Genomic DNA, 25,963 nt, shown 5'->3' on the forward strand with positions numbered 1-25,963 from the left:
GATTCATATTGTTTAATAAGTTTCAGATATGCAATTTTTATTTAGGATAAAATTTTAAATGATTTTAATGCATGCTATGTTATTTCATAGGCATTATTAAAATTAGCAACAACTTATTTGCAAAGAAAAGTGCCAAATATTAATGAATTGAAAGGAGATGAAACAGAAGACCAAAGGTACATTTTATACATTTTATTTCATTTTCCTGTTTTTTGAATATGAGAGATAAATTAATAAAATATTTATTTATTTTCTTATCATTTTTATTTTAAGATAAAAAATTGAAATAATGTGAATATTTAATTAATATGAATACAAAAATAAATGTCTCATAAGTATGTATAAAATTTATATTAAGAAAATCATTAGCATTTTCAAAAAAAACTGACAATTTTTTCAATATAATCTTTACATATTTTAATACATATACAGTATAGGTTTATAATAAAACAATATTCAACATTTTTTTATTTAGAACAAAGGATAATGACATTATGTTTGTTCATAAAATACTGATCAAAACATAGCTAAAAAGATATTCTGTTTTACATTTATACAGGAACTTAATGACATCTTGTTTGTAATAAATTTGAAAATAATTATTTAAAATAAAAAAAGGTGATAATTTCTGGAAAAAGTTCATTTTCAAAATTAATTAGTTGTCTAATTAGTTTGTCTTTTGTTGTTTGTTAATATATACTCCTAAATTAATTAATGCATCTTTAACAGTGGATGAAGTTGAAAGATTACTAACATTTTTGACCCTGTGAACAGATGAAAGCAGAATCATTTCTCAATATTTTTCAAAATATAAAAGAAATAACAAATCAGATTTTAGGATCTATTATGATTTTAGAACCATATCAATGCAAATATAAACTTTATAAATATATTGATTAATTAATTTGCTGAGTATGTTTATGTTTTATGTTCAATTTATAAATATATATTATAAACTTTATAAATAAATAAATATTGATTACATTTAAGAATTTTATATAATTTATTTTTGTTTTTCAAAGTATTTTGCTCATCTTTATCACAGATTTAAAATGTTTTAATGTTCTAGAAGCATTTTAATTAGTATTGAGCATCATAAAAGCATATATTTGTTAGATATATAATGTATAACAAATAGATTTGCCAACCATTTTCCATTTTAGAGAACAATCCTTCCTTGAACTGTATTGGCCTCTCATCTTCCTTTTATCAATAATATCTTTCTTTTGAGCACAATTTTAATTGTTATTTTTGTTCAATTTTACTTTATTATTTCTGACATATTACCACATTTCAATATTTTATTTTTTTTAACTTAGAAACCATCTTGCACACTTTTTCAGCTGTAAAACATTTCTTTACTTAAAATTCTAATCTAAGCAAATGTTTTCAGCTCTGTTCAGAGCCCACTTCAGGCTTGCTTCCAAAAAAAAAAAAAAAAAAAACTAGAACTGTTGAAAAATAGGGAAAATATTTTTTTCTAAACATTTTCATGATCTGTTGTTTGGTGGCAACACTGGTCGGTTTTTTTTCTCGAGCTCCCTCTTTACTAGGTTTTTCCCACCTTTTTGTTTTTTTTTTGTTCTTCAGAGAAATGTTATCACACAGAGCTACAAGTGTTCTGATGTTAGTATATGTTTCTTTTGTAAATTAAAAGTTTTATTAATTATCACAGTGTGTGTCAGTAGTTCAGTTTCAACAAGAACAAGCTGAGTATTCTATGTTCTATTTTCAGAATGTTTTTAAATATGTTCTTTTGCACCACTTCTATAATGGACTTGATCAAAAAGTTGGTTACCAAAAACTTCCTTTGTTAACACCACAAAAAAGAATGGAATACTATAGATAGGGATAAATATTCAACAGAGATACAAGTAGGGCATGGGGATACATACAAACAAAAATATGTAGTAGTAGATCTCTGCTCTGTTTTACTATCTGTATACAGACAGATAACAAGACATACTAAAACTACATTAATATTCACTGACAATTGTTATAATCAATTATAAAAGACATACAAATGTAACTTCATTTTTTAAATAATAATACTGACCCTCTTATGATGATTCATCACTTACTGGTACTGTATTTTTGCATATTATCTGTATTGTATTAATATGCTGGACCTTTTCAATAGACACTGACACATGCAAAGAACATCTTTTTTGCATGTCTATTAAATGTGTCAGTGTCTATTGAAAAGTTCCAGCATATTAATTAACCATAGGTTAATATTTATATTGTTATCAAACACCAACAAAATTCCAGGAATATTGGTACCCCTATACAATGGTAGATTTGATAGAACTCTCACTTATGTAGGGTCTATCAATAGGGCTTGTTGCATTGGATACCTGAGCACAAATACAGGGTTTGTCCAATAAGTATCGGGACTGAAGTCATAAAAAAGAAATTTATTGAAGATATATGTACAATGAGCTAATAATCTTCAAAATACACCGCTGCCAAAACTTTTTCCAGTCTTCATATACCTCCTGGAAGGCAGTAACCGCAAGGGTGTTCGGGCACCCAGTTGAAGCCACTTGGACCACCTCAATTGTCTCAAAACGATGTCCTTTCAGGCTCCTTTGATATGAGGGAACAAAAAGAAGTCAGGGGGAGTCACATCTGGACTGTAGGGTGGTTGGGGCAGCGTTGACACGTGTGTTTGACCATTGCCTCCCTCACAATTAGCAACGTATGACTGGCGCATTGTCATTTTGGAGTATCCAGGTATTGGTGATCTCCTTTCAAATGTGGTGGACTCTAATCCTCAAAAATTCTTGCACTTTGGCTACATTTTCATTGGTTTGGGTCGCTGTCAGACTTCCAGTGGATTGTTTGTCTTCAACATCTTCCGGTCATCTTTGAATTTTTTATGCCACTCAAAAAGGACATGGCTTCGTTCTTGTAAGCCTCACAGATCATATCCAAAGTCTCAGTAGTGGATTTGTTCAATTTAATGCAAAATTTGATGGCAAAATGCTGCTTGATGGTTCACTGCATCTTGACTCTTGATGCAAGCACTAAACACGCTTCAGGTGCAATCTACACACTCCAAAGACTTGGAGACAACTGAGCTAGGTCTCAGTTGTCTCCAAGTCCCCTGTCACCTGTCCTACCCATAGAAACTGTCCTCCACTCTTCCCATTGGCAGGAAAAACTCAGTTGCAATACTTATTGGACAAACCTCTATGACATTTACAAAAACAAACTATCTACTACGCTTGCCCAATATATGAATGAGCCCAGAGTATTGGTCAACTGGGAGGAAGCAAAATTAATTAAAACAACTTTTGTACAAAACCTCAGAATACTAGAAGCTTGGAAAATCTTTAAGACCACACAATCAAAGAAAATTTCATGAACAGCAAGGATGCCAAAACTATGGAAATCACTTGAAGATAACCCATTAAACAACACGCAAACTGGAATAACATAAAACAATGCATTTTACAGTTGAATGCAATGGACTATTAGAACTATTAGCAATTATAAGTTTTTTCATTTTCATATTTATTTCATGTGAATTAATAATAAAAAAATTTTTGTGAAATTAACATTGGGAATTTTCAGTAACCAACCTTTTGATCAAGTGCATTACAGAAGTGACACAAAAGAACATATTTAATAACATTCTTGAAATAGAACAGAATACTCATCTTGTTGTAGTTTTTTTTTTCCTGTGGATGTAAGCCTGGAGCAGACCCTGAATGGAACCAAAAATGCTTGCTTAGACTAGAATTTTGAAGTGCAAAAAATGTTTTACAGCTGGAAAAGTATGCAAGGTAGTTTGTAAGTCAATTAATAATTCCAGTTTGAGTAAATCCTAGTAATTTTATTTTCTTATTTTAAAGTAATAGATTCATCTTTATCATTCACTAAAACAAAGGAAAAAGAAAGCTACTACTACAATGAGTTTTATGTGAATATGACCCTTCACATTTTTGAGGACTATGTAACGAATTGAGTTTTCTTAATATTTTTAACTGATATTTAGCCTACATATAAAGTAACTACTAGTTATATAAAAATTTAAAAATTATTATATTTTAACAAAATGTAAAAAAATGACTGTTTCACATCAATATGACCACATAATATGATGAATTATATAATGAGTTATAGCAAAAAATATTATGAAATGTTACTTGTTTAGATAACTATATTAAATTTTTAATTGGCTATTAATATGCCTCAAAACCAAACTTATCATAACGATTACAAATGACTTTAAGGTGACTGTTTTATCATTTCAATTTTATTAACTTCAATATGCATTTCAGATGTATACTTTCATCCCTCTTCAGTTAGGTACAATATTATACAATAACTAAATACAGTGGTACCTTGTATGACGTACTTAATCCATTCCAGGTGCACGTCCATTATACGAAACACATTTTCCCATAGAAATACATGTTAAAACATCTAATTCGTTCCGCAGCATAAAATAACCGTACTGTATCATAAAAAACTGAACATGAGGTGCATTCTTTTATTCCTCCGCATAACTCTGCGCGAGCAACATCTGTTAAAAAATTCCTGCGGAACGCGTTCCTAAATTCCGGTGGGAGTGCACACCGTCGAACGGCAAAAACGGTTGCTTGTAGCAGTAGTTTACAGTGGAAAGCAACATGGCGTCCTCCATGGTTAAGATAGTTCATTTCCGGGTCCATTATGTGGTTTTATGAATGAGAATTTAGAAATTGTGAAAGTGCAAGTTAGCACATACGGTGATGTAAGTGTCTTTACGAATTTTTTTCAAGGCTATTTTGAATGCTCTTTCAACAAGTAATCCATTTTATAGTTAAATTGGGACCCTTCTTTTGCCTTTTAAAGCTCATATTTTAGAATTGTAGATTCCACCATCACGATACTATTGATAGTGCAGGCGCTGCCATCTTTCTTTCTTTCACCATCGTTCCTAAATGCCTACAAACAGCAGCACACTCCCGTAGTAGCAGAGACACAAAGCGACTGCTATTAAAGAACGCACCCATGGAGCAGTCACCAATTTTGCCAGAAAGTCGTTGTTCACAGCCAGTCCATTGCTTGAGTCACGTAACGGCCAAACAGAAAGTCCGTTGATTGCAGCATCTGTTATTCGAGGCATACGTTATACTAGGTACCACTGTATTACACAGTGTGGCAATTATATTCTGGGACTGGATCTATAAAAATGAAACAAAACAATTTTATTCAAATCTTTTTATTAAATTATTCAAAATACTCTCCTCCTGCTTCAATACACTTTTTACAGCAATTCAATAGTGATTCAAATGCCTGCTCAAGCTCAATTTTCGGTATTGCCTCTAATATGCGCATAGACTCTCTTTGGATGGTTTCAATATCATTAAAAATGTGTCCTTTCAACTTCATTTTCATTTTTGGAAATAAAGAGAAGTCACATGGTGCTAAATCAGGGGAATACGGCGAATGATTCAACAAACAGACTTGATTTCGTGCCAAAAATTGACGAACAATCAATGATGTGTGACTCGGTGCATTATCGTGTAACAAACACCAGTTATCAGAATTGCGATATTCTGGTCGAATTTGACAAATTCTTCCCATTAATCGTTGTAAAACTCCCAAGTAGAAAGCATCAATAACTGTTTGACCCTGTGGGACTAACTCACGGTGGATGATGCCTTTGCTATCGAAGAAAACAATGAACCTCGTTGGTTCTTCCTCAGGCGTAACGGAATTCTGTTCTACAAAATTTTAGAAAAAATTTGCATTCTGGAACGCTGTCAAAGCGGACATATTACACCATAGACAAAACACCGCCCTAGCAGTCTATTCATCCGATCCAGAAATAGAGCCTCTTTTCACCCGTGCCGCAATCATTCACCCCACGTTTCGACAAGATCACCTCAAATGGCTTGAAGCTATATACATCTTACTCAACACCCGCAGTAACACGCACTGCATCAATTTTAAAAAGGAGATCATCTTATCATCCGCTTGGGAAGCCTTTCTCAACAGATCCCTGACGTAGCGCTATACTCACATCGCGCAAGTCTAATATGATGACATCGGCTACACGCGACAGCGTTCCAGAATGCAAATTTTTTCTAAAATTTTGTAGAACAGAATTCCGTTACGCCTGAGGAAGAACCAACGAGGTTCAAAAACGTTTGCGTTTTACAGAGAAAGAGGAGAAAACAATGAACATCGTCTTGATTTTTGATGGAACTTTTCGTGTTTTCTTGGCTTGAGGTGATGATTTTGACTTCCATTCGGCACTTTGACGTTTTGTTTGTGGGTCATATTGAAAACACCAGGTCTCGTCACCAGTAACAATTGATTTGATGAAGGTTGAGCTGTTATTTGCTGCTCGTACAATCTCTCTGGAATGTTCCAGTCTCATCAATTTTTGCTCTTGGGTTAGTGTGTGCAGAACAAATTTAGCACAGACCTTTGTTTTGCCCAAATCTTCTTTAAGAATTTGTTGTATTGTCTCTTTGTTAATGTTTAATGCCTGTTCCATCATTCTCAGTGTCGCATTGCGATCGTTGGATACAAATTCTTGCACTTTTTGAATCGAGTCTGCTGTTCGAATTGTTATTGGCCTTTCCACACGTTTGTTGTCCTCCAGTGATTGTCTGCCTTCTAAAAATCGCATGTGCCACTCAAAAGTCTTTGACCGTGATAAACACTCACTTCCATACACTTTTTGCATCATTTTGAACGTTTCTGTGGCACTTGTGCCAAGTTTAGCATGAAATTTAATAACAGCACATTGTTTCATTATTGTTTTTCGACCTGTAACAAAATAAACTGATAAACAAAATATCAAAAACAATGATAAATGTCAACCGATTTAAGTAAAAGTTTTAGGTTATGTTCATATATGTCCAAACTTCATATGACATAAAATTTAAACAGATGTCGCTACTGGTTGCTGAGATATAGCTTCAGTCCCAGAATTTAATTGCCGCACTGTGTATATAATATTTTACCCAACTGAAGAGGGATGAATGTATATGTCTGAAATGCATATTGGAATCAATAAAATTGAAATGATAAAACAGTCATCTTAGTCATTTGTGGTTGTTATGATAAGTTTGGTTTTGAGGCATATTAATAGCCAATTAAAAATTTAGCACATCAAAAACTATTTAATTTACTTTTAAATATAAACAAAATTACAAATTAATAATGAATATCATCAGAATATTGGATAACATCTAAATTTTGATTTTTTAAACTTTTTACAAGCTTTATGATTGTTCCTTTGTTCTATGCTTTACCAAGCTTCTTGGATAGCCTTCTTCAAATCAAGAACACACAAACTGTTGGTTGTTCACATAAATTTGGCAAACCATAATTGCCCAAAGGTCTTCCATTGGGTTTATTTCTGGAGAAATTGCAAGCCAATCCAAATATCAATTCTTTGTTTTTGAATGAAGAAATTGCTTAGTTTCCTAGCCCTTAACTCTTATGTACAGATGCATTGTCCAGATGAAATGTGAATTTGGTTTGACAAATTCATTGTAGAAAACTTGTATTCAGCACTTCAGTGTACTCTGCACCATCTATTCTTGAAGAAACAAATTACAATTTCACTCATCCTTTAGAATTAAAACCACCTCATGTCATAAATGATCCATTGCCAAAATTTCATTTCTTGAAATACCAAGATTCTTTTCTCATATAACACCAATAATACCTATATCTGGGCTATCTAGATTAATTTTTTCATCTGAAAAGATCACCTACAGATAAATCCAAGTTAAAATGTTAGTATAAGTCATTAGCAAATTTCCAAGTATAAATAGACTAAATTAATTCATACTTACCAACTTCCAGTTAAAATCTATTAATTTTAGAAAAGTCAAGATGTACTCCTTTATGATGAGGAAGTAGATGTGGAATTTTATTCATTTTTTCCCACGCAATATTTTGACTTTGCTGTACAGTATGCCATATAGTCAATTTGAAACATCCAAATTCAGCATTTTTCCAGAAATTTCTCAAGAAATTTATCTTTCATTTCTAGGAATAAGTTTTCTTTTATAATTAGCACTTTTTACTTCTGTACTCATTAGGATTTTGCAGAAAATTTTAAATAACTCCTTTCAAGCAGCTTAATGTTTTATTTATTCATTCTTTTGCTTTGTTTACAGAAAGCTACAATTTTGCCTTTCTCATACTCATTTAAAATATGCCATTGGTTCATGGATTATTTTTAAAAACAATAAACCAAAAATCAAGCACAGATGTTTAAACATGGAAGTAAACTTTAAAATTTTCATGGAGGTTATATTCATGTGAAATACAGTAAAAATTCTTCAAAGTCCAAACTGGATGAACCTAACACAAAGTACGAGTATATAATCTCTACCAATCTCAATATTGGTCCAGAAGGCAGGAAATTTAGAATATAACAGGATGTTTGACAAATATTTGAACTGAAAAATTCAAGTTCAGATCAAACACAATTTATATCTCCTGTCCTGCACTTTCCATGTACTATGTGGATAATGATTCACAAGGCATGCTTGTCATGCTTTAGAGATTGTTCTTTCTTCTTTGTTAATGCAATTTTCTTATCTGTCTGCCTTGAAAATATCAAGGGCTTCTATCTCTCTAATATGCTCCCCATGCAACAATGTTTTTTGCAGGGCTTGTTGAAGAAACAGGACTATCCCAGCTTTTGACACAGATGGAGAGGGTGGTGGTTGTTTTCCCTTGTTGCATATCTATCTTTGCTCCTTAACATCCTTGAATAACAATCGTTTAGTGGAACCAATGTAAATCAGATCTCTTTTGGATCTGTCATCAATAAGGGAATTGGTGTATACTCCAGGGGCTCTATCTATATTTATTGGGTCTTTTGCAATTTTCAAGATAAAGAAATAAAAATTGCATTAACAAAGAAGAAAGGACAATCTCTAAAGCATGACAATCATGTGTGGCAAATGCTACATTTGCCACACATGATTGCCTTCCCAATCTTAATTGTTGTGAAAACAAGCAATGAACCATGAGTGGTATTCATCCTCACTTCCTAGAACAAATACAAACACACCCAGTGAGCACTGTTAATAGTTGTTAGTTGTTAATCATGACAATGAGACACGTGTACAGTTTTTGCGAGGAAGACAATAAACTTAGTTGTTGTGTTATAACCTCTCATTCATTCTATTATGCGTGGTGACAAAAATAAGACAACAGTAGTAGAACCGCTATATTTGGCGAGTCAGACTAAGAATGTAATTAGACAAAGAAGAACAACGAAATCCACCTTTTGAGAACCTTCATCAGGTATGTCATTCCTTTTTCCTCAAAAGACCTCATAGCCAAGATTGGCATGGTAAAAATCCCTCCATACAACTTTTCTGACCCAGCCTTGTGGTTCCACATGTGTGAAAGCACATTTGTATTAGGATTTCCAAAGCTGATCATAGAAAGTGCCACAAAGTTCAACTACATAGTGGCTCAGTTACCACCAGAAGTTGCACCTTTATGTGACCATATGGACCTGTACAGTCACATAAAGGTGGAACTTATCAAGCGATTTGGTGAATTATCTCAACAGGAGTTACAAAAACTATTGGCTAGAGAACAGCTAGAAGATTGCAAATCCACTGAATTACTGTGTGTTTTTAAAGTGTCAGGCAACAAATTTTTAAATTCCAGATGCAGTTATGCTAGAATTATTCACACAACACCTTCCAACTTCCATCTAGTCTATCCTAGCCACCATTACTTCACTCAGTGTGGACAAAGCAGCAGAAGTAGCAGATCATATGGTGGAAGTAACTCCAACAATGATAGCTTCAGTGTCGCAACCAGAGAAACTCGATATTGTAACCAGCAAAATACTAGTCAAAATAGACAAACTCAACAAGCAAATCGATAAACTAACGCAAGCATATCAGGATTGCAGGGACCATTTCCCTTAACACTCCCACTGCAGTTCAGGACACCGCAACAGTTCAACCTGCCACAATATTAAGAACTACTGCTAGTGCCACTACTGTTTCAGCACAAAGGCACAAAAATGTACTCCACTGTGTAGCTTTTCAATAAAACAAGAGCAGTGAAGCATAGAGGTGACACGCACTTTTCTGGAACAATCTCATTGCCTGTTCATCCTAGACAAGAGAACAAACATAAACCTTCTCATCGACATAGGTTCAGACGTATCAATCTTTCCAGCCTCAAAGTCACAAAAGAAGTGTGCATCTGAAACGTCTTTGAAAGCAGAAAACACAACTGCAATTCATGTTTATGTTTAGCAAACACTCACTCTTGATTTTGGGTTAAAGAAAATTTTTTGCTGAAAATTCCTTATTGGCAACATGTTCTTGGAGGCATTGTACCATTGGAATAATAGGTGCTGATTTCTTGTATCATTTCCATTTGGTACCAAATCTTAGATGCAAGTGTTTCACAGATGTTCAGACACAGGTAAACTCTCCAGGAAAATTATTAGAAACCTTTATCCATTCCATTAAAGTAACAACCGGTGACTCCATATTTCACAAGATATTGGAAGAATTTCCTGAGATCACTATATCCTAATCAACCCATGAAACACAATGTTGTATATCATATAGAAACCATCAGTTTGCTTTTAACTGCAAAACCACATTGCTTAGCACCCAACAAGCTTAAAATCACCAAGACCGAATTCAACAAGATGATAGCTCATGGCCATATGCAAACATCAAAAAGCAATTACACATCACCACTCCACATGGTCGTCAAGAAAAACAGTTCAGAATGGTGACCCAATCTTGTTCTAAACACACAAACCATAAAGGATAGATACAGCATTCCCAACATTGCAAATTTCAAGTTGTAACTGCATGGAACACAGATCTCACATATAGATTTAATCAAGACCTACCATCAAATACCCATTTATCCATCACACAAGCACAAAACAGCTATAATGACACCATTTGGTCTTTTTGAGAGATCAGGATGAAATTTGAATGTGTAACACATCTGCAATCTTTCAATGGTACATTGACAAAGTAACCAGTGGTCTCTCTTTCGTATATGCTTTTGTCAATGACATACTAATAGCATCATGCTCCCAGGAAGAACACATTTTGCATTTTCACATTTTATTCCAATGCCTCCAAGAATATGGGTTGACCATAAATCCATCAAAATGCACCCTCAGTGTACATTAATCAATTTCTTGGATTCAAGGTTTCAGGAAAGGGTCTCCCTGATAGTCAAAGCCATCCAAGAATTTTCCAAACCCTCATCTCTCACTCAACTTAGACATTTCTTGGGCATAATGAATTTCTACAGGTGTATTTCTTGAGCAGCACCATCCTCGCCCTGCTAGTGCAGCTGCAGAATAAAACAAGAATGGGAAACGTGCATCACTCACTCAGAAAACAGAATCACAATCTCTGCAATGGTCAAAAGCAGCAGAACAATCATTTGTATCAGCTAAGGAAGCCACACTCCTCCATCATTCGATACTCAGAGTGAAACTATGAATATGGATAGATGTGTCAGATGCAGCGTTGGCAGAGTACTAATGCAACACAACAGGAAATGGAAACCTGTCGCCTTTATCTCAATGAAACTGATGCCAAATCAATGCAACTGGTCAGCTTATGACAGAGCTATTGGCAATATACACATCAATAGAATGATGTTAGAAGGCCAGAAATTCATGATCTACACAGATCAAAAAACCCCTTATATATGCCTTTAAACAGAAACCAGATAAGTGTTCACTGTGACAAATGCAGCATCTCGATTTTATATTCCAATTCTCTACAGAAATATGTCATATTCCAGGCATGGCCAACACAATAGCAGATGCTCTCTCTTGCATTGAGATAGACTCTTATTACCTGTGCTTCTTCTCTAGACTTCTGAGAGCTAGCCCAAATGCAATATACAGATTTGGAGCTTCATCAATTGTTAAAGGATCCTATGTTGCTCAGAGTGAAGTTGAAATCCTTTCCACCTAACAAAATTGACTTATATTACGACACACCATCAGGAATCCCTTGCCCTTTTTCTGCCACATAATCTCTCACAAACTATATTTAATCACATACATGGACTTTTGCATCCAGGAGCAACAGCAACCACTAAGCTAATTTCAAACTGTAATGTTTGGCTAGGTGTGCAGAGGGACATTCGTCAGTGGACAAAACATTACATTCCCTGCCAAAAATCAAAAATCCATCACCACACCCAGACACCAATAGGAAAGTTTACTTTCAGAAAGAAGATTTTACCATCTTCACATGGATCTGATAAGACCATTTTCACCAGCTGATGGGAAATACTACTTATAGTGATCAACCCTTTTACCAGATGGCCAGAAGTCATCCCAATTTCTGACATATCTGCTGAGACGGTATGACAAGTCTTTTTCTCAGGTTAGATCACAAGATTCAGATGCCTTACTTCCATCATCACTGATTAAGGATGCCAGTTCAAATCAAATTTTTTTCGAAAATTGACCAGACTTCTCGGCACAAATTGCATCCATTCAGCAGCAGCATATTATCCCTGATCAAACAGATAAATAGAACGATTACACTGACATCTGAAGGCATCACTAATCGCACACGAATCCTCCAAATGGATCAATTCTTTTCTAATAGTTCTCCTAGGTATTTGTTCAACACTTAAAGCCAATATTGGCACAACAGCAGCCAAATTGTTATATGGCACCCTGTTAAAATTACCAGCTCCAACGTCCCACAAATTTCTTGCAAATCTTTTGTCAGTCAACTGAAACACTACATGGCCAATCTGAAACTACAAGCAACCTCCACTCATTCCACAGAAAAAATTTTCATTCATCCAGAGCTGAAAGAATGTACTGCACATTAAAATATGAAAATAAATCGCACAATATGTATTTACTAGTAGCCCAGGATGCCCCCTAGTGGGCATTCTAGCAGCATTACAAATTCCTATGAGGCACGTTTGATCATTTATATTGTTATTGGTCAATAATAAATTCCTATTACAAATATACTGAATTATTTATATTGTTATTGGCCAAATGAATAATAATAATTTATATTGTTAATTTAAATGTTTGAAATATGACACACGATAGGGGTACCTCTAGTGCTCGTTTTTGGCATAACGTTACACAGACAGACACGCATTCAATGGGATAACATATATATAGATATTTTAGCAAATACAAGGAAAGCGGGGCTTCCACAGCTTCCATGAACTGATCAAAACATTTATAAAATGTAGTTATAAAGTACAATTTATAACTGTAACATCTTTATTGAATAAATGTATATTGTTTATGCTAAATGCATTAAAATATTTCAAATTGTTATATTTTCACAAGTAACAAACATGTTGCTAGGCTCCCCTTTTTTGTACAAAGAAGTTGGCAATCCTAATAACAAAGCATCTGATAAGTGATTCAAATTTTTAATATTTCAAACAATGTTAAAATATACAATAATATAATTTAAAAATAGCTTTCATATTATAGTTTTGTATATTAATATATATAATTATATATTTTAGAACAGCATATATTGTGTGGAAATGTTTGCTGGATGAAACAGAGAAAATTGCTAAGGCAAGACTTGCAGCAGCTGAAGTTTATCAGCAACAAGTTTCAGAAAATGCAAAAATACTTCGTACAAATAAAATGCAGCTAGCAAAGAAAGTAAGAGATATTGATTTTTATTTAGATTGATAAATATAATGCAAGGCAAAAGTTTAAGATGGAGTATGATTTTCTCAGTAAAATTTTATAGGAAAATTATAACTGAATGACTAAATAGAGCATGCAGTTATAAGTATAAAGACAATCCCCAAGTTACAAGTGATATAAGTTCCTCAGAATGTCTTTAAGTAGGATTTACATATAACTTGGATCCCTGATGAACAATGCATAATAATTATTATAATACCACTGTATAAGAGTGTACCACTGTATACCATACCCAGAATAATACCCACCGTATACCACATCATACAAAAAATGAGATTAGCCACTGCAAAAAGTCCTGTACCAACAAACAGTTTGTTGATACAGGATTATTTTCCAAATTACATTATAATTTGTTGTGGTTGTCATGGCAGACACTATTAATTGTTATAGATTATCAAAGCTTAAAGCATATTTGATTCTCTTAAACTATATTTGATTCACTAGAGAAAATGAATAAATTTGTTGGTACCTTTCTCTTTTTTCATTCTTCTATCATGTAAACAACCAGAAGACATCCTATTATATCTTATCATGTTAAGAAGTTTTCTTGACATGACAAAAAGTAAAATGATTTTTGATGTTATGGAAAAATTGTTGCCAAATATATGCAGTGGCCTATAAGCCATACCATTGAAGTTGGACAGATTTTAACACACAATTTACTGATTACAGACAGAAAATTTCAGTATTAGTCAAATAACATAAGAACTGCAATAAGCATATCCATTAACAATATCTAAGAAATTGCCAAGTATATTCAAAGTAATCACTTAGATTTATCTATAAAACTTATTATCATTATAAAAAATGAAAATTTATTGTAAAAGACAAGAGTAATGAATTAAATAAAATTGATTTTTTGTTATGTTTGATTTATGAAAAATTGTTTTTAGTAGTAAAAAATTTTAATACATTTTTCTCAAATTTAAAAACAATATTGTAAATTTTCAATTTTTCACAACCTGTTTAGAAGTTTATTACAGTGGAACCTCACTTAATGAGCACCTCTCATAACAAGTAATTCCCATAACAAGCAAAATAAATTATAAAAAAGTGACTTGCTTAACAAGTGACAGGAAGGGAAGTTGTAGATTGTCCATGTTACATCAGTCTGGGTTTAGCACTCATTCTGCTAGCATCTTTGTGTCACTTGAGATCACACATTTTTCCAAACTTGTGTCCAGACATATTACATATAAACATCAACAACCATTGCCTGTTACATAATAAACACGCCAAACAATATGCCAAATTCTTGGGCTATGTAAAGACTATAAATAAATATTAGAAATTAAATAATTTAAATAGAGGTAGGCAGTTATGCTGCCATCTCATATTAACTTTAATGACCAATTCCAAATTAAATTTCGATTTTTTTTTGTGCAAATCGAATTTGCATTCCAGATTTGTTAATTCTGTGCTAGAAGAAAAGATGATGATGATGATTCATGCTCCTTAACAATGTATATTGTATGATTTTCTTTGAATAAATGTTATACTGTAAAGTACTATTTTAGTTTACAACGCTTATCGACTCTACCGTGTCGGAAACAACCGTTAACCTACCGGGTACTTTACTCGGATTCGCGTTAGCGTGCCAGGCCTGGACTTTAAGCGTGCACCGAATTAAATAAAGACAATATTTGTCAATAGAAAAAAACCAAAGATTTAATTAGTCGTTTAGCAATAACTATGTACAAGATTTAGTAAAAATCAAACAATAATTTATTCTAAGAAATTCAACAAAGTCAACCCGACAATTCTCAATTCAAATCTATATCTAACTTAACTATTCCCCTTGGGAATCCGACAAAACCAAAAAGCTTAACTTATAACAATAATTCTTATAAACTAGAGATCCTAATCGTCACCTCAATATACTCGGAACCTATTTCCTCAAACTCTCAAGACTTTCTCAGACTGTCGATCCAAATTCGAATCACTTCAAATCACCTTGGAACTATTCGAGATCCTATCGGACACCTCTATTACTGCTGCGAAGCTCACCAAGCTCGTTGCTATCAGAATTCACCTCTCTGTCTTCACTTGAGACTCGGGATTTATAGTTTGAGGTGACGTCACAATTCTGAATGCGGTCACTCCCCTCATTTACATACTTAAATGCTAACAATAACGTATTTCATCGTCTGGCAGCCCTTTTTCCGACAGTTTACTCACTAACCTTTTACATTATTTGTTGTTACAATTCTTTCCGGGACGTTATTACTTAAGGTTTAGCGAGTTTTATTTCGTGCTTGTGGGTTCTCCCCCCCCTTCTCGGTGCGGACCTATTCTTTGCCGCTCGGGGCGCGAAAATGTGAGTGAGTCCTATGGCGCTTTTCTTTCGTCGGTGAGTTGGGTTTTAATTCTTCTCTTTTTAATTACTGAAGGTGAATGGTGAGGAAACCTTCGTCCTAACAAAACATAAGCCCCAAACAAAAATAGAATAATAAGCAAAATAAAAGTAAAATAAAAATAACGCTCGGACTTGGTTCCTTACAATACATAAGATATTTGAGTATTTTTTTTTTTTTTGGCATGGAATGCATTATCATATTTTACATTAATTTATATGGAAAAAATTGTTTCGCTTAATGAGTGTTTCGCATTACAAGTAAAATTCTGGAAAGAATTATGCTCGTTAAGCAAGGTTCCACTGTATTAATTTTAAATGCTATTTTATTTTGTGTACAAGAGACTTTGAAGTAATTTTAATTTAAAATTTATTTATTACTTTATATTATTATAGTGCTTTGATAACATTAAGAGAATGCAGGATGAAATACAGCAATGTATACAAGAGCTTGATAAAACAAAAAAGCTTTATTTTGAAGAAGAACATATGGCTCATGAAATAAGAGATAAAGCTCATGATGCTGAAGAAAAGTAAGTTAAATTTTTTTTCATTTTGAATTTGTAAATTTATCATCATCAATAAATGCAGGATTAAATATAAAAACAATATCAAAGTGAGTCAAATGAAAACCTTAAATTTTGTGTTTCATAATGTATTAAAGCAAAAGTATCATACATTTTTCTATATAATCTCCATTGCATTTGATACAAGTCTTCCAGTGCTTACAAAATTTATTAATACCTCTAAAAGAAATCTTATGATTATGTATGCAGCCACTCATGCATCATTTGTTGCATCTCCACATCTGATCTAAAAGTTTTTCCATTTATCATTTTATTGAATGGTTTAGAGATGTGATAATCACTGAGAACAAAGCCTGATGAGTTCAGCAGATGTGAAAGACACTCTAAGTGCATATTTCTTTGGTTGCAGCTGTTGCACAGGTAGTATAGAGTCAGGCATTGCTCAGAAGACATATGTACTTAGAAATATATCACATGTATATGATTGTTGAAGATGGTTTCTGAAACAATCCAAATATGTAGCACTGGTGACACATATTTGGATTGTTCATATTGGTCATATACAGCTTCAAAATGATGCATTATTTCTGCATGCAGGGAAATTTGTCAAAAAAAGAAAGAACTGCATGTACAACTTCTTTGGCTTTGATGAGGATGTCAAAAACAAAAACACTCACTCTTTGCTTGCTCTCTTGGTTTCTGGCTGGTGGTAATGAACTCAGATTTCATCTTCAGTAAAAATTCTTGTTAACAAGTCATTACCTTCTGCCTCAAAATATGCAAACGTTTTTCACAAGCATCAAGCATGTCATTGTTTCAACTATGGAGTCAGCTGCAATGACACTCAACTTACAGACTCTTTGTAGAACTGGAGCATATCTTGGATGATGTGATGTGTTAAATCAGGACTAATGTCCAGAAGTGTAGCTCTGGGTTTTGCTGTTACATAATGATCTTCCATCACAATGTGTTCAACTTTTGTATGTTTACTCAAAATCAAATTTACTCAATTTTACTCAAAACAATTTTACTCAAAATCAAAGGAAAAAACAATAACAAAAATGCAATTGATGCAATGTGCCCAATCATGTCAAGGAGCTTCTGCCATTGAAAGCTTTTTTATATCATTTTAGATCTTCCTGTGTCACTTGTACATTTGCTAGTTTGACAGTTATGCATCACAGTATTTAGGGCCAGTGTAATGGGGGAGGTGACAAGGCAACTGCTTCAAGCAGCAAAATGAGCAGTCAAAAATGTTCAAAAGGAAAAAACAATAAGTAAAAATAAAATTGCAGTCAACTCATGCTAATACGAATCATTAAGGAAACAGTGGTTAGCTCACTTTATTAAAAATTTATATTAACAATTTTCAGGATCAAAGTTGTAGAATGTAGGGAGTTAAGGCTTAATAAGTGTTCAAAATCTCTAAATTATAATATTTTTACTTACTTTACCAAATAAAGTTAAATAAAATAAAATTTATTTACAAAAACAAATTAATATTCTAAATGATTTTCAAATCAAACAAAATGAAGAGGAGATGGTATTTATCGTTTAAGTGTGCAGTATATCATAGTGGTTACAAACAGCTAAAAGAAATCTGTGATTTTTTTTCTGTTGAAGATGTTTGAAAAAGTAGAGAATATTTTTAGCATCAAAAGAGTAAAAAAGGAGCCAAATCTAGCATCACTGTAGGCACTCCCAAATATGCAAATTATGCATATGTTTTCAAAGACTACATTTAAAAGGGTGGGCATCCTTAAACTTTAACCTTTGTTTTCTGAGTACAGTAGGATAGTCTTCTAAATCAGATATTTGAATTGCTCTACACTCAGAGGTCAAACTTCCCATTGCTTACTAGGAGAAGAAAATCTCATCTACTCAAAATCAAACATTTATTACAGTACCACATTTTATTGTTCACATCGAAGTGTAAAAACAACCATTATTGGAAATAGGGCTATTTCTTGGGGGCTGTAATGGTAATTTGCAGTTCGGTTTAATGAATTCTGATAAAAAATTTTGTTTGTTTTATCACATGAAAATTATCACTGTGACAATGGTGTTTTACCAGGGCAATGGCAAAATTTGCTTTAACACAAGAATTTGCTTTATCAGTGTTTGTTTTAAGATGAGTTGACAGTAGTAAGGTGAAGACAATGAAGTTTTGTAAATATACTTTAAAGTTGTTTATAAATATTTCACACAAGAGTGTCAGTAGTAGAAGTGCTCTTTATTGGCAACAGTTCTGGAAGCAAGGCATCAAAAATTGGTTTTGCCTCAGGTGTATGGCTGTATGCCGTATTAGATTTAAGTTTAGTTTGTAGTCTTTAGCATATTTCCTTTGTTCTTTGTTCTTTCCACCTACTAGAATCTTCTAATCATCTTAATTACTCTTCCCCCTTGGAGATGAGACCACTTCCTGGAATAATCAAGCAATGAATGCAAATACAAATATGTCACACTAACCTTGTATTAATTTGCCTCAGCTTCTAATTCTAATCATTTCAATTTCAAATGCTTTTATTTTCAAATTTATTTTTTTTAATTTAAAATTTCCAAAAATGCACACCTGTGCTGGCCATTATACACTGGGTCATACATATTCTGCCATGCCCTTGAGAATTGTTTTTCCTCCTTAAAATTGATTGACAGGCCTTGGCAGTTTGCTTTAAAAATCTCTAATGCCTCCAGATTCCATAGTTGGTTTATATGACGAGTTTGCCAGATCATTGTCACTTGTTGTAGTTGTGAAGTCCCTGAAATCAAGTCAAAATTACGAATAACTATAAAGTTCCTAAGTCGGGAGGTTTTGTAGGTCAAATTGGGTCAGGAACACATGTTGGTGATGTAGACTAGACAGGAAGAAAACTTTCTTACTTATTTTAAAACAAATGTGACATGATGATAAACGACAGAGGAGAATGTCAACCGAGAGAGAGGGAGCTTTATCAAGGTGCTCACAAACAAGTGTTGGGTCTAAACAATCGAGAATAGGGAGGGTTAATGACCAAAAGGACATCTGTTAAGTCATGTAAGCCTGAACCCATTAGGGGGTAAATGGCCACAAGAACATCTGGTAGACTGTTCAGGTTCAAACATGTCAGAGAAAAGGGCCATAATGGAGTAAAATACAAGGACTTCAAAAGCTCTGTCAACACCTCTTGGACCTTTTCCCAACCCAGATTGGTCTTGGGTTTCGCTTAGAGACAAAAGAATGACCAATCGGGGTAAGGAAGAGTGCGAACAGGACCAATAAAAAGGATAAGATGCAGGGGAAAATTTTATAAAACCCACAAGTCTCAAGGTCAAGAGTCTGTTCTCCTTTAGATTTTGGTGCATCCCCTCTGAACTGTTCCAAAGTGCCAACACATCTCAGCCAACCCCTCCAGACTTGAGATGTTGTGACCCAGAAGATCATCTTACCATCTACACCTGCCCCGGAGCTGCAGCACCACCTTCGACTGAAGGACAACCTGCCACAAGACAACGATTGTTGAAATCAACGCTGGCTCAAAAGCAGACTGTTTTTTCCTAGTGTAAGTTACCTTTATGACAAAATAAATGATTTTTGTGTAAGACACTTGTCATCTTTGTCTCCTGCCACCTCCACCCACATACAATTCGCCCCTAGGTTTTCCTGATGCGCAATTAACTTATTGCCCCTAAAAATCAGTGAGCTTACATAGTTCAGATGTAATGCCATTTTCATTGGCATATATCTAAGGCGGTAGTGCTTTTTCTCTTTTCAATATCCGTTTTATGTTCACTGAGGCATTGTTTGAGTGATCTTTTTGTAGTTCCGATATATATGAGGTCTCTATCTAATCTATTATCTCTTAGCAGAATTTTATATACTTACGGTGTTCTTTTGATTTCCACCCAATCTTTCTCATTGTCATCTTTCTCTTGTCATTTCAAATGTATCCAGCTTATGTCTATAAGCTATTTTTGCATTAGTATAAGCCTCAATCAGGGCTTATACTAATGCAAAAATAGCCTACAGATTGGATGGAAATCAAAAGAACACCGGGAGTGTATAAAATTCCACTAAGAGATAATAGATTTGATAGAGACCTCGTATATATCGGAACTACAAAAATATCACTCAAACAACATCTCCATGAACACAAAACGGATATCGAAAAAAGAAAAAGCACTACCACCTTAGCTATTTATGCTAATGAAAATGGCATTACATCTGAACTACAACAAATGACAATGATTCAGCAAACTCGTCATATAAACCAACTATGGAATCTGGAAGCATTAGAGATTTTTAAAGCAAACTGCCAAGGCCTGTCAATCAATTTTAAGGAAGAAAAACAACTCTCGAAAGCATGGCAGGATATGTATGACCCAACATATAACAGCTGGCACAGGCGTGCATTTTTGAAAATTTTAAATTTAAAAGAAATTAATTTGAAAATAGAAGTATTCAAAATTGGAACAATTAGAATCAGAAGCTAAATTGAACTCGAATTGCACCAGAAATTTTTTTATAGAACTCCATCTGAAGAAAGTCTTAGGGTGGACCAAAAACTTTAGTGTTACATTTTAAAAATTAACTGCAAAGCTATACAAGGTTAGTGCGACGTATTTGTATTTATTATCACTTTGTTCATTGGATGGATTTTAATGAATGCAGAGTTTCCTGAGGGCACATGTAGGGAGAAAGAGTCACTTTTTGGCTGGTCTTCTTAGTGAGAGGACGAACAGGAGAATAGAGGTAGTTGTTGAGTACCCAAGAGACTGGTGAAGTGAATTTGGAGGAAGAGAGACTCCTGAACTTGGACCAATGTTACAGTGTTGAAGTTTGCATCTCAACTTGAAGAGTTTTGGGCTTGGATGAACGAATGACAAATTGGACTAGGAATTTATAGAAACCATCTTGAACTAAGGATAGGTGAATGGAAGTGTGAATTGTACCCAAGAAAGTTTCTACGTGGCCCTTCACAACAACAGAAAGATGTTCATACAACCCAGGTTCTTTATTCTGTTCTTTCCTCCATCTTTGTTACTTCTCACCCTATCATCTGTTTTCTGCTTTCCTTTAGTGTAAGTTAGTTTTAAGGATTAGTTATAAGGAGATTTTGGGTAATGAGTAATCTCAAGTTCTTTGTCATGATATTTTAAAATGATTAAACCATTTGAAATTTTGAAATCTTGCATTAAAATCTTATACAAAGTTACTACTTTAAAAGCAATCATATTTGTTTATCAATTTCTACTATAAGTAGTAATGGATTAGCAGAACTGATCCAGTATCACTTATGCTAGGAATTGATTAGATGTTTAATTCAGATGTGAAGCCCATTGCAAACCAAGAAAGAATTAAGATATTCATAAGCAATGAAGAGGAGATACTATTAAGTCCATGAGAAAATAAAGTTATTTATCTTGTATCCATGACACCTAATGCAACAAGAGTGAGGTAGAAACTTCATTATTAAATCTGGAAGCTTCTCAAAAGATCAGATTGCATCGATGGAGAAAAAAATTTTTCACTGCCAGTAGTTAATTTTTAACAAGCCTCATTCAAGAATCTTAGTTTCAAATTATATGACAGATGTTGCAATATTTTAGTTACAGGTAAATGAAGTTATTCTGCTACAAATGAATAACTTCTATCAACATTTATAATAATATGATGCATTATGTGATATACTATTATTACTTGAAATTTTTCAGAATTAGTCCTTAAACAAAGAAACTGACAATGATGGTTTTTTGAGGCATGATTCATCTGTAGTTTTTCCCCAAATTTGCATTGTCAATGTAAAATATTTTTCATCACATTATTGCATCTGCAATACATTACCAGTCACAAAAGACCTGACAGTAAAATATGTATCTGTTTTATGCCAATTTTATCCGTATGTTTCCAACATAATCAATGTAAGGTTAGAGCATTATTAGAAGACTTACATAATATCATCTTACAATTAGATTTGGCATCAAATAATTCCACATTAGCTTCAGTAAGTGCTGTTTCTTAAAATAACCATCTTATAATCTGATTCTAGTTGAAATAACTATTTTAAGATGTGTGATATATTAATATTTATTAAGAAACATTTGAGGATATATTTTTACGTTTGTATAGTAAAGTTTGGTATTTTGTATAGTATTGATTACATAAAAGAGAATAAACTTATTTTTTTATTTTTGCTCAAAAAAAGACTTATCAAAAACAGTTTATTAAATAAATTATTTTTATGAATTAATTAAACTATTAATAACAAAACAAATAAATTTTGTTATGGATATTTTAATTTTAATTTATTTTTCTGAAATTAAATTTTTTATGATTAAATATATAATTTGAGTTTCTAATATAGATTAAAAAAGAAAAAAGGAAGAATATTTCAATCCATTTCCTCACTACAGAAAAATAGTACAAAGGTAATTATAAAATTCTGCTTTTGTTTAATATAATAATTAAATTTAATCTTATTTGACAGAGGCAGGTGAATTACACAGAACAGTTTTTTCCACAGATGGTGTTTATGTTGTTATGATAGCAATAAGTACATTAACTAAAAATATGTTTTAATTATTATTTATAAATTGTAAACACAGAATTTTCTATTCTTGATTATTTCATGAATGCACAGAATTTCAGGTTTTGCTAAGATCTAAAGAACATCAGGTTTTTAAAATCACAGAACTTAAGTTTTACTTTAGCTGGCATCGCTAAAGAGTAAACAACTACTCACCACACAAGGATATAGTTAATCACATACTCTGAACCAATTACAGTGTGAAGATAACAAAAACAAAACAAAAACAAACGTTTTGAACTCTTTCCAAGTTCTTCATCGAGTTTTTTTTTAATGATTCCTCATTAAAAAAACCTGATGAAGAACTCAGAATGATGGCCTATAGGCTATCAAAAATGCCTACACAGACACATTTCTGATCAACTACAAGACAGCATTTATGTGGCACAAGACCCAAGCAAGGTGGTAAGAGAATTAGAAGGCTTGAATTTAATGAATGATGAAATAGGAACAGTAATGGACTTTGAAAGCTTGGATTCTTCTATTAAATTTGAATCATGCTTCAATGCAGTTATTGAGTTCATGATTCAACACAAACCAGAGTTATCTGCTTACCCAAATGAAATGAATGAGTTAGTCACATTAATTTGCTATTATTAATTTTTTAAATTTAACAAGTCATATAAACAAAAGAAACGAGTCCCAACAGGAAGTCCTATTTCAGGACTTTTATGCAAAATTGTACTATGTAAGCACAAAAAAGATATCCTCAGATTTTTCACAGAACACATCTTATTCTATAAAAGATATGTGGATGATGTATTCATAATTTGGAGAAATAACTGGAGGGTTCAGGAGTTTTTGAATGTGATTAACAACAATAGACACGATTAAAACCTAAAACTAGAACAACAGAGCACTAGTTGTCTACACTTCCTAGACATTAACATTCAGTTTAAGAATGGAGATATTTATACTGATATATATATATATATCAAGCCAACTTATGCTCTTCTGTACATCCCATCATGGTCTAATGACATCTAATGACCCTTACAAGTATATACTTTCTGCATTCAGAGTACTGGTTAGAAGAGTCTTTTTGTATTGTTCCAATATACAGGACAGCTTAAAGAAATTGCTACAACTTTAGGGCAGGGATGGGTAACCTACTTTCTTGACGTGCTTATTACTATAGATAATGGCTGTTTCATTTCCAATGTTTACTGAAAAAGTTCTTAGGGGTCATCCATAAATTACGTAAGGGTGATTTCGGCCATTCTAGACCCCCATCCACCCCTGTGTAAGAAACCATAATATTTTTTTTTGATCCCCCTTCACCCTTCCCTATCTTACGTGACATTTAGGCACGATTTTATAGAAAGATTTTAACAAAAAAAAATTTTTTTAATGAAACCCTAAAAACCTTAGGTCCAAAATATATAATTATTAATTAGTTAATTAATATGTACTATTATTTATAAAAGACTATGTGAACAAATTTAAAAATATAAAAATTTAATGAATTCGAATGAACAATTTATTTTAAGAATTCTGTGTGTACCGTCCTTGTAATTGAAAAAATGATTCTGGTAGACGATCATACAGCAATGGTTAGGAAATTTTCGTTTATTTAATCAAATGCATTTCGGGTTGGTTTATCTCCCAACCCCTCTTCAGTGCTGTCAAAGAATACAAAATATGGTAAGGTTTCCGATAATATTAAACATCACGTAAATTGGAATACAATAATATAAAACTTACATATCATATGTTGGTATATTTTTTAAAATATTTTTCTATATTTTAACACAAAGGTGTATTACATTCTCTATAACATAAAAAATTTTTTTGTGATTTAATACAATTTGATAAAAAATATACAAGAGATATCGAAACCGTGTTGTATTTTCTTATTATGTACAGACACAATGAAGTGACGTTTTTTTCCCAACACCAGGCTAGTTGAATCTTTTATTTAGTTAGAACGTTTTCACATACATCAACATTTCGGGCATCAGCCCCTCTTCAGCTAACTTGTATCTTTGTAGTGTAGTTCGTTTCTCTGTGTGTTTCTTCCTCCATATCCTCTTATATCTGCCTATATTAGTATCAACTGCCGTTTCAGTGTCAATAACTAAGCTAACTAAATAAAAGATTCAACTAGCCTGGTGTTGGGAAAAAAACGTCACTTCATTGTGTCTGTACATAATAATAAAAAAAAATATACAGTTATTCAATTTAGATTATTTATATAAAAACTTACATTTGCAGTGAATGTGCATTGTTCCTAATGAGGGTGAAGATGAGTAAAAACTAAAAAGGCAGGTGTTTATCCTATCTTAACCGTGTTACAGTTTACTGACAAGTGCTGTAATGTTATCCAATACATTCTTGGCATTCCGAACATTGGGGTGTGCTTTAAACGATGTTTAGCGTATGGAGGTGTCCTCTATTAATTTGTACCATTGTACCAGAGCATCTTATTAATATTTCCGATGGTATGACAATAAACCCCCAATGGTACAAATTAATAGAGGACACCTCCATATGCTAAACATCGTTTAAAGCACACCTCAATATTCGGAATGCCAAGAATGTATTGGATAACATTACAGCACTTGTCAGTAAACTGTAACACGGTTAAGATAGGATAAACACCTGCCTTTTTAGTTTTTACTCATCTTCACCCTCATTAGGAACAATGCACATTCACTGCAAATGTAAGTTTTTATATAAATAATCTAAATTGAATAACTGTATATTTTTTTATCAAATTGTATTAAATCACAAAAAATTTTTTTATGTTATAGAGAATGTAATACACCTTTGTGTTAAAATATAGAAAAATATTTTAAAAAATATACCAACATATGATATG

General features: G+C 33.0%; 1 protein-coding gene across 2 annotated transcripts in view; it reads left to right on the top strand.

Moving 5' to 3' along the window:
* nwk (nervous wreck) overlaps positions 1–25,963 on the top strand; it is a 275,370-nt gene that overhangs the window by 191,509 nt on the left and 57,898 nt on the right. For both annotated transcript variants that reach the window (XM_067280045.1, XM_067280044.1), the window contains exons 19-22: positions 91–176; positions 13,507–13,651; positions 16,449–16,585; positions 22,921–22,984. In XM_067280045.1, the coding sequence (XP_067136146.1) occupies positions 91–176; positions 13,507–13,651; positions 16,449–16,585; positions 22,921–22,984 (432 nt within the window). The remainder of the gene's footprint in view (positions 1–90; positions 177–13,506; positions 13,652–16,448; positions 16,586–22,920; positions 22,985–25,963) is intronic.

Source organism: Centruroides vittatus, unplaced genomic scaffold (genome assembly GCF_030686945.1).
Source record: "Centruroides vittatus isolate TY-2023 unplaced genomic scaffold, ASM3068694v2 contig_880, whole genome shotgun sequence".
In the NCBI taxonomy this organism is placed as follows: domain Eukaryota; kingdom Metazoa; phylum Arthropoda; class Arachnida; order Scorpiones; family Buthidae; genus Centruroides; species Centruroides vittatus.